At 42.6% G+C, this 14,100-nt stretch overlaps 2 protein-coding genes across 3 annotated transcripts in view; both read left to right on the top strand.

Annotated features, from left to right (window-relative positions):
• The window catches only part of fhod3a (formin homology 2 domain containing 3a), a 48,760-nt gene extending 44,318 nt beyond the window's left edge, over window positions 1–4,442 (top strand). For both annotated transcript variants that reach the window (XM_029514398.1, XM_029514397.1), the window contains 7 exons: window positions 216–377; window positions 1,060–1,250; window positions 1,346–1,550; window positions 1,703–1,732; window positions 1,960–2,167; window positions 2,296–2,460; window positions 3,018–4,442. In XM_029514398.1, coding sequence (XP_029370258.1) covers window positions 216–377; window positions 1,060–1,250; window positions 1,346–1,550; window positions 1,703–1,732; window positions 1,960–2,167; window positions 2,296–2,460; window positions 3,018–3,094 — 1,038 coding nt within the window. In that variant the 3' untranslated portion in view covers window positions 3,095–4,442. The remainder of the gene's footprint in view (window positions 1–215; window positions 378–1,059; window positions 1,251–1,345; window positions 1,551–1,702; window positions 1,733–1,959; window positions 2,168–2,295; window positions 2,461–3,017) is intronic.
• A 1,320-nt stretch (window positions 4,443–5,762) lies between these two features.
• On the top strand, window positions 5,763–13,489 carry gstr (glutathione S-transferase rho). The gene is made up of 10 exons (XM_029513582.1): window positions 5,763–5,945; window positions 6,641–6,706; window positions 6,823–6,928; window positions 8,303–8,421; window positions 10,846–11,160; window positions 11,277–11,342; window positions 11,475–11,580; window positions 12,263–12,381; window positions 13,000–13,085; window positions 13,191–13,489. Exons 1-10 carry the CDS (start codon window positions 5,778–5,780, stop codon window positions 13,321–13,323), a joined length of 1,284 nt encoding a protein of 427 aa, XP_029369442.1. The 5' UTR covers window positions 5,763–5,777; the 3' UTR covers window positions 13,324–13,489.
• The last annotated feature ends 611 nt before the right edge of the window (window positions 13,490–14,100 follow it).

Here is a 14,100-nt window from a genome sequence, read left to right as displayed (position 1 = left end):
AATTTGTAAATTAAATATTAGATCACTTATCAGTAACTGTAATTCATGAGGTCAGATGTTTTGAGGTTTTCACAAACAGCTGTTTCTAAGGCCCTGAGGTTTCTGGTTCAGATTTCACTTAGGAGTGATGTTAGGAATATAGACGAGGAGGCACAGACGCGATGAATGTTTTTGTTTTTTTCTTTCACAATGAATGTTTATTTTTCCGGGTTTAGGCTAAAGGGTTCGAGCTCACGTACTTGGAGAAGGTTCCAGAGGTCAAGGACACGGTGCATAAACAGTCTCTGCTGCATCACGCCTGCTCCGCTGTGGTGGAGAACTTCCCCCAGAGCACCGACCTCTACTCTGAGATCGGGGCCATCACACGTTCTGCGAAGGTACGTTCCACACTCACTGTTGGAAAGATTGTATGCAGTATGTTGTTTCCTACCATGTCCTACTGAGTTCAAACTTCCCTATAATTTACGGCAATACAAAACCACTTAATTGAATTTTTTATGTTAAATAGTCAGAGCCATGTTGTTTGAAAATGTCATTGTCTTCCTGCAAAGACCACAAAGCTTTGTGTGCAACTGTTAAAGGCAGAGGAGTTAGTAAAAGACATGTAATTGCTGCTCATGGTGATCCTTCCAAAATGAAAATATGCCGTGGTAGGAAATGTGTTTTCATCACTGAACCAGAGTCTCCATCATTTGTGCTTTTTGCACAAAAGAAACTGACCAGGAGATTTCACTCACCAAGAGTGCATGCTGTGCAGTCTCCTAAAATGTCAGTCATTTAGAAACCATGAGTGTTTCTTCCACTTTTTCACCCTCATGGTTCATAAGATTCCAATTAATTGGAAATTAGATTTACATTAAATATAATTTTAACCTGAGTCATTTTCACTTTGCTATTAATAAATTCATTAGCCTTTTCTACTAAACAAGTGATGTTTTACAGTGTAGTTAAATAATACGGAAAGTACCATCGAGGTCATGAGACCCTGTTGCTAAGAGAATCTGCTGTTTGTTTTGGATACGAGTTATTGGCCATTTGTTTCAACGTCTTTTCCTTCAGGTGGATTTCGACCAGCTGCAGGAAAATCTGTGTCAGATGGAGCGCCGGTGCAAAGCCTCATGGGACCACCTCAAGGTGATCGCCAAACATGAGATGAAGCCCCAGCTGAAGCAGAAGATGTCTGACTTCCTCAAAGACTGTGCCGAGAGAATCATTATCCTCAAGATTGTTCACCGCAGACTCATCAACAGGTAGCTCCCCTTACATTTTCTTTGTCCTTAAGATTAAATAAGGACAGTGTATTCTGAAGGAAAGCGTTCTCCTCTCCTCCTCTTTGTTCTCCAAGGTTCCATTCATTCCTGTTGTTCCTCGGCCATCCGGCCTACAGTGTGAGGGAGATCAGTGTCCACAGGTTCAGTAAGATCCTCAGCGAGTTTGCACTGGAGTACAGGACCACTAGGGACCGCGTGCTGCAGCAGAAACAGAAAAGGGCTGACCATCGCGAGCGCAACAAGACCCGAGGGAAGATGATCATAGATGTGAACGCTCCTGTGAGTATCACACAGCCAGAGTCCCTGACGCAGAGACACACTCTGACTTTCACCCCTGTTTTCTTGCTCCTCTGTTTCCAGATCTGCTGCTGGTTTCTTCCTTCATTTTCTTTGATCTGGTCTTTGACTTTAACTCTTTCTTTCTCCTGTAGTCTGATGATGAAGAGAGTCAGGAGAGTGAGGTATCAACGTGTTCTGCCTGTCTGCATGTCTCTGTGTGTGCGTGCATGAGCCACTAATTATCAAAGTTTCCTTTTCACTTACAAACGGATTGGATTCAGTCAGTGATATACAGTAGGGGTTGGAATATTTACAGGTTGAATATTTTCCTTGATATTTCAGGTTTGGCATTGTTCAGCCAATAACTGAAGTACAAGCCTTCCTCCTTTACCCTGTTTTTCTCCATCAGTGTGGTCGCTATGGCTCCAGCAGCAACAACAGCGCACCTAGTGGCAGCCAGGAGAGCGAGCAGCCTCAGGGCCTGGGACATGCTGAGGATGCAGCAGAGCATGAGCACATGAAAGCCGTGCTGAGAACCAGCCTCAGCGGTGGCGACAAAGAGGGCAGCGGGGTACCGGGACTTCGCACACGGACAAGATCACGGCCTGGGCGAGGAGGTGAGGGTGATACGGTCACATAGGCTGCCCAGTGGAGGACGAGACAGTTAAATAAAACTCGTGGCTCCTTTTTTTTTTTTTTTGGTCATGTAGCAATATCTGTCACAGCATCTGCTTGATTTATTCAGGTCGCAGTATGCAGGCACGGACACCGGCCGTGGAGGACACTCAGATCTGTGGAGACGACGCCGCAGACGAGATCATGGAGCGCATCGTGAGGTCGGCCACTCAGGGGCCAGGAACCAGAGCTCAGCCCAGAGAGAGGAGGAGATCCAGAGCCAACCGCAAGTCATGTACGACTTCAAAACTCAAATACATAGCACATACTAATTCTTAACTTTACTATGTAGTGTGATCAATTAAGTATAGTGTGTTGAAAAATGATCAGCAATGCTTGAAAATTGTGTGGAGCGTGATGAGCTGCTCCTCAGAAAACAAGAGTGCAGGAGTAACACTAATGTCTCAAGTATGATGGAATTCTGGGGTTAGAAAGTCCAAACCCCGTCATCAGGGTTATATTGAAACTTTAAAATGTCCCATTAGGATCCCAGCGGCATGTAAGTTAAAAGGAGTGGGCATTTAAACAAACCGCACGTATCATCATGGCAAATGAGTTAAAAGCCAGAATATTTAGGCCTCTGTGGAAATAAATTTGACCAATTAAAAAATTCTGTAGCTCCGCAAACTTTATGACTGACTGATACAAAAATGTTGAAATGGTTTAAAGTCACCTTGACACAACTCATGTTGGTGATGTAGATATAAGTTCATCTAACTCAAACTGCATATATATTTAGTATCCTCTCCCCTCCTCCCTTTTCCTCCCCCGTCCTCTCCTCTGTCCTTGCAGTGAGACGAACTCTGAAGAACGGTCTGACACCAGAAGAAGCCCTTGCTCTCGGACTAACCGACTCTCCGGAAACGTAGATGCGGTCCTCCACATCGTGTCTGTCATCTTTGCTGCGCAGCAAACACTGATGTGACGCCTCTGCCAGCTGCCTGCCTTCGCCACACTACAGCTGTACTCCAGCAGTTACATGCCCCCTTTAGGTTTTTGCCGGCTGCTAATCTTGCCTAATGTGTCTGAGTGTTTTTAATGCAGCACAAAAGAAAAGTTCCTGCAGAAGAGAAGGAGTGAAGATAAAAAGGAAAAGGAATATTAAATTCAATAGTTCTGAGCTGAAACACTTCATATGTATAAACATATTTTAAACAGTGAGTTAGTTCAAAGGGCTCATTTCTGCTTGTAACGCTCTGCAGCTGTGACTTCACCATGTTTCATTTATCTAAGCTGTGAATTTTGGTTGTAAAGATGAACAGGCTGAAGCTTTGTTCTCTAATTTGGTTTCAAAGAATCTCAAGAAAACAAAGAGGCTCAATAAGAATCATCCTTTGTTTCAGCAGCTGCAAGTTTGACAAGTCGGTGGGTTTGGCTGTCGCTCAGCGGTAAATGTGAAAGGTTTTCAATCTGACTTGTGCCTTTCATTTAAAAGGGACGGTGCTATACCTTTTTACCATCTCCCACTATTGTTCTCGTCACCCCTGGCTTCTCAGATGACTCACAGTTTCACAGGTGTACCTTTGTTGCATGTGAGTGTTGAATACAATTAGCTTTTCTTTTTATTTTGTCAGATTTGTTGTCAGTATTTATTCGCAAAGCTCAGACATCTTGCACCTTACTCAACATCAATAGTCTGTCTTGCTGAAATGAAAGACCGGTTCAAAACACAAAAGAGTACGTTTTTATCTCAGAGGAACTGTTTGTAAAGTGTAAAAAGACAAAACGATAGGGACTTTTTTAAATTTTAATAATCTATTTGAAGGACGTGCGGAGAATCCTGCAGAACATGTGTAAATGCCCTCGTCAGCTGCCAGATACAGTGTGCATGCTTAGTGCAGTTCATGTTGTGTATTATTTTTGTAATTTTCTGTAGAATCTTGTATTATAGTCTGAGAGAAAGGCTACAAAGAGGCTATTCTGTGAATTGTAATTAAAGATGAAAGCAATGAAAGATGTGGTCAGAGCTGAAATGTGCGTTTTTAAAATGTCGCTCCCTGCAGACAGATGGGAGCAACATTTGGACATTCGCTTTGAACTTTGTGGTCACGATGTACTTTGTATGAACTTGAATCAGGTCGTGGAGCAGTCTGGATGATTCACGGCCCAGCTGATATGTGCGCTCCCCTCACAGTCCAGCTAAAACTGGGAAAAGTCATTGCATAATTATCATGTAGTGAGCCCAACACTTTCACTTGAAATGCTGTGTATAGACATTCTGCAATAAAAAAAATGGAAGAAAAAAAAAACAAACTCGGGAGTGAAGAGGCTGATGTGCATTTTCAAGTGCTTTCCCTTCTCAGCCCTTAAATATACAGGCATGTGGCAGAGCACAACTGTGACCAATCTTTGGATCAATGACCTGCCACAAACTGCATAACTGCTGCTCATGTTCCTTGTTCGGTTAAGCCTAGTTGACTTAACATTTTTCTGTGCAACCTGCATCCATGGCCAAGCCAATGAGTCTGCTGCGGGCAGGCTCTTTTCCCTGCTGGCCAGTTATCATCACTGTGAAAAGAAGGTGCAGGGCTCCGGGCGCAAGCTGCTAATCTCTGACGAAGGAGAGCACAGATGTCAGGAAGTCCTGGAGATCGTCCCGAGAGGTCAGGCAGGTGTGGCATGCACAGGACTATTCTGGTTCATACATTTGTTTTTCTTTACAGCCATGCACATATTAATTAGAAATCGAGCTGCCTCTGGAGAGAAGATCCTTTTTCCCACAACCAATGTAAAACCTTATGTGATATTATGTGTTTGTAAAACAGAACAGTATAATGTGTAGTTATAATTTTGACCATATGCTGCGCATGACTTCTCATGGCTTCAAAATCTTATTTTATTCTGCCAGAGACGACACACTGAATGAGTCCAGCATGTTTGTGCCTGGGGGTGGAGTTGGCAAAACAAGATATGGAACATGTTGAATATTGCACAGATGACCAAGCTACCATCACAGTGGCCCCTTTCTTTAGTGAGCTTAAACTATATTTTAGTTTTAATTGCAGTCTTTTTGCGCTGTAGATACAGTTTGTGTCCCAGGGCACCGCACTGATCTGCAGGTCAAACGCTGATGTACCGAGGCATGATGAAGAGTTTCTGTTATACTCCCTAACATGAGAACACTCAGACATACACACTACACTCATCTCTCTTATACTGTGACTTGTTTGTCCCTAAAGAAGAGCGATAGGGAGGCTCTGGCAGCTGGTATCAAACTCTGCAAGCCTCAGCACACACTGCGTCCCTTTCATTTGTTTTGAGAATGCAGCCTGGGCCTTCTCACCAGCTGGCGTGGCAAACATTAGTCAAATATGACGACTTGTGGAAGGACAGAGCCAACGTCAAGTGCGGAGGTTTCCTGCGGGACAGGCGAAAGAAGAGGTGGGACTTTAGATGATGGCGTTGCCTCTTCCGGGCGGCAGGCGGCAGTGTGAGCTGTGATTCCAGCCGGAGCTCCAGCTGATCCGAGGGAAGAAGAAAAAACCTCCTCACCTCCGTCTCGTCCAGTCTGTGCGCACTTTGTCTTCTCAGCTGACAGACTGATCGGACACCATGGCCCAGGACATGACTCTGCTGTGGGGCTCCGGCTCTCCCCCCTGCTGGAGGGTGATGATCGCCCTGGAGGAGAAGAACCTGCAGGGCTACAACCAAAAATTGCTCTCCTTTGAGAAAATGGAGCACAAGTCCCAAGAAGTGTTAGACATAAATCCCAGGGGACAGGTAGGAGATCCCTGCAGAACCCCCGCCGCCACCAGGATCCTGTACACAGACGAGTTAGACTGCTGCTTTCGTAATAATGTCAACAGCCAACAACGCCAAACTGCACACAAAAGTTGAATACGTTTAAACATTTTAAGTTTGCAGGCAGCGAAGTACATCTGAGTTTAGAAAAATGTCTTTGACAAATCACAGGGTCCGGTTGGGCTCATGTATAATTGATCAAGGTGATATATACCCCCCCAACAATTACACAATGACCAGTGTAAGCGTTGAGTCAGAGAAAGTTTGTGTATTATCACAAACCGAAGTCATTATTAGGCTCTAAATATCTCTAAAAAGTCAGAATGAGTTAATTTGCAGGTATGGGAACCAGATTTAAGAACTAAATTAAACCACAATTTAGCTAGAATTTGAAGGTGGTTTGGCGCAATACCGTCCACGATAGAGCGCTGTAAAAGCTGAATCAAAGGGCAGGACGCTTAATGTGCACACACAGACCCACATAATACTGCACATGTGATTCTCGTTCAGTTCATGACCAAATCGTCCTGGGATAAGTTGACTCCATAGTGAACCAGCACAGCAGGTTGTTTTAATGAGGTCCCAGTAGTGCTGAAACTGGATTTGCCCAACAAACAGGTAATAGGATGAGCAACATGTTGCACTTCTAACCACAATGTATGTTTTTTTTTAAGCTTCCCACCTTCAAGCATGGCGACATCACCGTCAACGAATCATATGCAGCCTGCTTCTACCTGGAGGTCAGTGAAGCGGTCTGTTGGCTTAGAGTTGTTCAAACACTCCATTCAGTATCACGAAGTGTGAAGTGTTGAAATGTGTGGGTGTGTGTGCCTTTTCTCTCCCCTCCTATTGTCAGAGTCAGTTCAAGTCCCAGGGAAACAAACTGATCCCTGACAGCCCTGCAGAACAAGCCCTGATGTACCAGCGCATGTTTGAAGGGCTCACTTTCTACGAAAAACTCAGTAAGACAAACAAATAAATTCAGTGCCCTTTTTTTTTGGTTTGGTTGGTTAAATGAGACAAGCTATATGAGGAAATAAGCATTAATGCCCTGACATTTTGTTTCCAACCTGGCACTGCATGAATGGCAGTCTTGCCAAGTGGACTCAGATAGCAAGGGATTCATGTCATATAACCAGGAACCAATACAGGGAAGAGAAATGGAGCAAAATAAACCCAAGGACATTTCACTACAAAAGAGCCAGAGTTAATGTTAGTGTTTTAACACAGCTGCTAAGACTCCGTCAGCAACTACCAGTTACAAGCTAAAAAACACATTACCTAAACTTACTTTTCTGATATGTCTTCTAGTTGTTGTTTAACAGTAAACAAATTCAAAACTCCTAAAAATGGGTGAGGCTGTGGCTCAAATATTAACCACCTTCACACGCACCGCACTTTATTCCTTCTGTCAGCGCAGCACGAGTGAGATGGTGGCTGAAGAAGTGGCAATGTGGTAGAGTATTTTGTGTCATCACAGTGGCGCCCCAGTCTGCAATACAAACAGACCACTTAGCTGACATTATGTTTTCGTTACCTCACAGACGCTGCACACTGACATCATGAACATTCTTTTGACCTTTAGGGCCAATAAACAAATCTTATATCAATTTCAAGCAGTGGTGGTGCACACACTAAACGTTAAACAGAATAGTTTTTGTCCTCGGACACTTTCACTAACTTTAAAATAATACAAACCCTGCAGCAAATGAAAAAATCTCCACTGTCATTTACTTGTTAGCACTTGGAAGTTGGATGAATTACTGTAATTAGTGGATAAATCCTCAAGATTGTGTGACTGCCTGAGCCACGGAAAACGAATGCCAACCCCTAACCCTAACCCCAATTTCAGCAAGTGGCCCCTCATGGAACATCATGTAAAACAAGTGGACAGATCCTAAGCATGAAGTTTAAGAAAACTGGTGGCTGCAAAGAGCGTTTACAACTACCAATATGTCTCAGTGGACTTTTGCATAAAGCTGTGTGACTCAGCGAATTTCTCTGTGTTGCTGTTGTTCACAACTATTAAAAACACATGAGTCAAACTGCTGCAGTGTGTGACAAATTCATTTATTATAGTAAATGTGGGGCACCTGTTTATCTAGATTAACACAAATTAAGCATGTGGGTTTGCAAATGGAAATGCTAAAGCACTAAAATTAGTTTTAACCTGCCACTGGAAGTAACCACTTGAACACCCAGCTACTCTAAAATGTATTCATATTTTTAAGAGTGAAAGTATATAGTTGTGATTGACTTTTAATGTTTTATCGAGACATTGCTGTTATTTGTTGTGCTTATGTGCGTGTGTATGGGGATCTGTTTCTTTTTTTAAGTTGCTGTGGTCTACTATGACTGGTTTGTCCCTGAGGGAGAGAAGCATGACTCAGCTCTGCAGAGGAACAAAGAGGTTCTGGGTACTGAGCTTAAGCTCTGGGAGGGTTACCTGCAAAAGGTACAGTAGTGTGTGTGGAGTTCACTCACAAAATAATAGAATGTGTTGACACGTTGAAATGCGCTGTATATTCTCATCTCTCTCTCTTCAGCTGGTCTCAGGTGCTGAAGAAGTTTCTGTGAGAATGACCAGCCATCTGTATGGCTCAATACAAAAGTCTCCTTTTTGTCCCACCTTTTTGTGTTTTCGCAGGCTGTCTGCAGAGCGTTACCCTCAGCTGGGGAAATATTACGCTCTGCTGAAGGAGAGACCGAGCGTCAAAGCCAGCTGGCCTCCTGATTGGCTGGAGGACCCGAAGGGACAAGACACACTAAAAGACATCTGATATTTACGTCCACTTTAAAGCCATGTCTGCCTATTATGCTGCAGTCTGACCCCTGCTTTTGCTTTATAACTGTGAATTTGATACTTTTTTTTTTTTTTTTTTTTAAAAAGGAAAAAAAAGATGGCCAGTATGTTCATGAAGTTTAAGACAAAAATGTGATACTTATTTTTTTGACGTTTTTGGTTATGACCATTTCTTTCAGTCAAACCAGTCTGTGTTGGGTTTGATGCGTTGTAGGTGACTGCACTGCAAACCAGTAGTGTTTATTGCACTTGACTTTTATATACCGTGGTGAGCAAAACATCACTCAATGATAACAGAATAGGTAGAAAAAGGTAGGCGTGTCTTGAGCAGAATGGCTGTGCCCAAACTAGTTTTCCTCTTCAAAAAGGTAACTGATATGTGCTGCCTCACCATGAGTTTGCATGCAATAAATGATACCAATATTGCATCGTGTGCATTTATTCCGCTCCTACCTCTGATGATACAAATGTTTTATTTTGAAGATAAATATGGAACTGGCCTTTGTGACACAAAGCCTTGTCTAAAATCTTCATTATGCTTACGCTTGCTGGCATGCTAACCCAAGAACATGTGTTTAAGCAGGATTTCTCTAAGATTTTCATCTGACCTTGTAAGATCACTGATTTTTGGCACCACAAGTACATTTAAGAACTCCAACAAACTTCTATTACAAAATAGAAAATAGTCCTGAACAATATATCATAGTAATCAGTGTGAGTCTGTATCAGGGAACTTCATCCTCACCTTTAGACACAAAAACTACAACCTGAGTCTTGTGTAACTAGTGAATGCATTTATTCAACCATGACCATACTTTCAAAGGGTGGGATCATCTCCGGATCGCTCTTTTGTCTGGATGTCCAGTAAGATAAATGTATGCCAGGGGCTTTTGTGGAGTAACATTCTTTGCAGAAAGCGTTTATGTAGCAACACAGATTGTGGAAACACATTCTTAGATAAAAATGAAATGGCATAGAGATGTCATAGGATCAAATAGCAAGTACGTCAGTGTGCAAAGCAGACGAGTAGTGTACAAATACGAAGTACACAGTAGAAATGTGGAGAAATACTGTCCTAAAAGTAAAATGAAACTGAATCACTCAAGGAATAAGGCTTCTGCAAACCCCCTTTTTTCACGTTAACTCAATTTCCTCATGTTCAACACTTTGTCTTAGACTTAGAAGCTGCAAACTTGTACAAGGTAGGTAATCTGTTTATATTCTTGTTTCTTTGTTTTTCCCCCATTCCCTCTTATATTTGGGATAATTTGGTTTGTGGTGTTGCTTAATTTAGGGTAAGTATAACAGTATATGTATGACTGAGGCCAGAACTGGTTCTGTATGTCTCTGCGTGCATGTGTGTGTGCGTGCGCGTGAAAAGGTGAAGGGAAAGCTGCTGAGTCACTGTGAGTTAACAAGAATGAGGATCATCAGGAAAACATGAAATCATTTCAGAAATCGAAGTATTAGTTGAGAATAAAAAGCAGCAACGTTGAGCCAAGATAATGCAAAACAACAGTAACAGTCCGTCATATGTATATAAAATGTCGCAGCAATGGTTAGAATACCGATAAACTCTTCCACACTGCAGAGAAATAGGACATTTTTCTGCTCATGCTCCCACACACCTGAACTTTGAGCACTTCAGCTGTAAGACAAGAGTGGGATTCGTTTATTTTTGCACTTTCAATGTTCATATGTCATTTTTGTAAGTTCCCACCAGACTGCACAGCTCTCATGTTGGATTCGTGTTTCCCTTTTGCCCACATTTCCTGCTCAGCTCATGATCGAACAAAGCGTTTCAATGCGAAGCAAGAGAAATCACTCCTTCACACATTTGGCTTTGCTAAAGCCCGGGGATGCACGCAGCTAGAGGGGCGTCATCCACATGAAAACATTTTTGAAATGTAACCGGCTAATCCGCGGAGTGAATTAAAATGTGCGTGTCTTTCAACAACACATGATATTGCACTGGGTTCCAGAAGGGGACTGGTTTGGGTTGCTTCGACGCTCGTACAGGGCGTTAACTATTTCAACTGTCTTGAGTCGCATTCTTTGTTGCGCACGCCCAAATAGGACGGGACTTGTTTTCACCAATCCAGGAGTGGAGGGTGCGGAGGTTGTTATAAATACAGGCTTCTGTCACAGTCTACCTTCACTCTTCACTCCCATCACCGTCCATCAACTCAGCCACTGCCAGGTGCTGCTCTTCACTCTGACACCATGGCCAAGGACATGACTCTGCTGTGGGGCTCCGGCTCTCCCCCCTGCTGGAGGGTGATGATCGCCCTGGAGGAGAAGAACCTGCAGGGCTACAACAAAAAACTGCTCTCTTTTGAGAAAATGGAGCACAAGTCTCCAGAGGTCATGAGCATGAATCCCAGAGGTCAAGTAAGTTCATCTGATACACTCCATTTACTTGCTGAACGGCAGTTTGGGTTTTTACCTGATATAAGTGCATTTAAATGACAACATTTAACAATGCTTCAACTCTGTCCTTCTTAAAGCTTCCTTCCTTCAAACATGGCAACAGTGTCCTGAACGAGTCCTATGGCGCCTGCATGTACCTGGAGGTGAGACCAGTTAAATTTTAATGAAGCCAAAGAATTGTTGCATTGTTGGCAGAGGCGTTACGCTCTAGAGGAGTAACCAGAGCTTTGTGCAGCTGTTCATAGTAGTTTCTCTTTTCACGCCTCCATCAACAGAGCCAGTTTAAGTCCCAGGGAAACAAACTGATCCCTGACTGCCCCGTGGAGCAGGCGCAGATGTACCAGCGCATGTTCGAGGGTCTCACACTCAGCCAGAAAACGGGTATGTTCACTCTGACAAGCAAAAGATGAGATATTTAACTGCTGACCTAACCTGCTCATTGTGTAAATCCTGCAGCATAACAGTGGATCACATGATGTTTAATGAACTTTTTCCTCAGTAATAGCATTATGACTGAAGTCGTTGCCACCCAATTTCTGCCGTGTAAACTGCCACCTTTAAACCACAGAGACATCATGAATCCCTCCCCTGCACTTTGAAGACACCTGAGCTGCCCTAATGAGCCAAACTTTGACATAATCAAACCATGGCAAAATGCATTAAGAGTGTGTAGTGCACCTTTTTAAAACAGGTAGTGATTTTATAGGTCACATTCCACAAAGACTCACATGCTCAGACTACTGTGCATGCAAAGTCAAGAGACGGGAAGACGCAATAGAGTTGAATTCCCAATGCAAATTTAACCTGTACTTAATGGAAAGGTATTATTTTATGCTGCTTTTAACTATAACTGAGCAGCTTTTGCTCTATTCAGTTTGAGCCTGATGTTGCATAACCACATCCTGACGCGCCCTCCACTCCTCAAGGGAAATGGAAACAATCTCAGCACAATGTGGCAGTTGATGTTGCCCAATGTGGACATCGATTTGATCAGTACGGCTTGTAGCTGCCATACTGTCACAGCTGAATACCTGTGTTTTTTGTTTTTGCTTTTTGAAATCAGGGGACGTTATCTACTACAACTGGAAGGTGCCAGAGGGAGAGAGACATGACTCTGCTGTGAAGAGAAACAAAGAGAGTCTGTCTGCTGAGCTCAAGCTGTGGGAGGGATACCTGCAGAAGGCAAGTCAACACAGAAAATCTCATAGCATCAGATGTGTACAGTAAGACATTTAGAAGAGACCAAACTGAAGCAACGCAAGCTTAGTGTTTAAAGTGACTGTCGGGAGCAAGGCCCCATATATTAACACCTTCAAGTGCAAGGACTTCAGGGAGTGTTTATGCTACTGATGTTTTGTCATGGATGCTCTAACTCTTGGTTATTTGCTACTTGCTGAAAAACAGTTGCGCACTAAGACTGCATGAAGATGGATGACTTGATTAATAAGTGAGCTTTTCAGGGGTTAATTGGAGGTTTTTGTTTTCTTTTGATTTCGCCAGTCTAACTTTTTCTCCATAGTTTGTGTGCTCAACTAAGCTAAACTAAATTGCAGCTGGTTTTTCTTTTCAAACTCTTGGCAAGAAAGGGAACAGGCCTCACACATGATATGATAAAATAATGTCTGTGTAGCGTTTAATTATTCAAGCTGTAACCTGATTGGCTGTCAAACACTTCTTAATGTGCAATGACCAAGTGAAACAGACTTTAAAACGAGGTGCTGTGATAAAATAACATATAGGTAGAGTGTAACTGTCCAAAGGAATAATTGAAGATGAATTGATTGCCGTGCCTCTTTCTAGGCTTCTGGCTCCTTCCTGGCAGGCAAGACCTTTTCACTGGCTGATGTGACTGTTTATCCAAGCATCGCTTATCTCTTCCAATTTGGGTAAGTGCTTTAAATTGCTGAAGATGACTCGCAGCCTGCAGCACACCATAAGTGAAAGGATAATAAAAAGGAATGCATGTGAAATAACTTTTCTCCCCTGCATAGGTTGTCTGAAGAGCGTTACCCTAAGCTGACAGCGTACTATAATTCTCTGAAGGACAGACCCAGCATCAAAACCACCAGGCCTCCTACCTGGCTGGAGAGCCCACAGGGACAAAGCATTCTGAAAGACATCTGAGATCCAAACATGCACAAACTGTTCCTGTTGTGTAGGATCTATATACTCTGTGTACTGCTCTAATTTGGTTTACTAGCATCATTTGTGACTTACTTGATTTTGTTCATAAGCAGTGCGTTGTTCATTTTGTGCTGTAAACAAGTATATTAAAAATTTTGAATTTGGATTTTGACTCTTTTATTCATGCCATTATTAGTTTGTCTGTCTTTTTGGCTCACCTTTAAGTGGACTGGACTCAGGCTCTGTTTTATGATATAATTGTTGGTTTGTAAGCTCAAATATTTGACGATGAGCATCAAATTTCATCTAACAATGTGTTTGAAAATTGGATGTCACGTTTTAGAGGGTTGAAGTAGAAAAAAAAAATCCTGAACTTTTTCATTCCTGCTCTCTGACTACACAAACTTGTGTAAACCACTGCCGACTATACTGTCTTTGGTTTAGTCTGTTTCAGACCTGCTGTTTTCCTCTCATGCAGTGTTTGGCAACAAGGTAGGGTAAGGTGTTGCATTTGTAAATGTCTTTAAACCATGAAGAGAGATGTTGTTAAAGCCCCTGTGGTATTTAGTTTTTTTTCTTTTTTCTTCCATCAGCGTCACAATCAGCTGCTCAGTCCTTTACTACTTCATGTGACTTTCAAGTTTCAGGCCTCCAAGCCATATTTTACACCAACTGATGTTTACAAAAACTTGGACAACAAGAACTCATTCCATAAGAAAAAAGTTTTCTGAATTAGGAAGAGTAACTGTTGAGTAACTCAACAGATCTATTTGGGGG

Source organism: Echeneis naucrates, chromosome 11 (assembly GCF_900963305.1).
Source record: "Echeneis naucrates chromosome 11, fEcheNa1.1, whole genome shotgun sequence".
Classification (NCBI taxonomy): domain Eukaryota; kingdom Metazoa; phylum Chordata; class Actinopteri; order Carangiformes; family Echeneidae; genus Echeneis; species Echeneis naucrates.
This window is presented reverse-complemented; position numbering and strand designations above follow the sequence as displayed.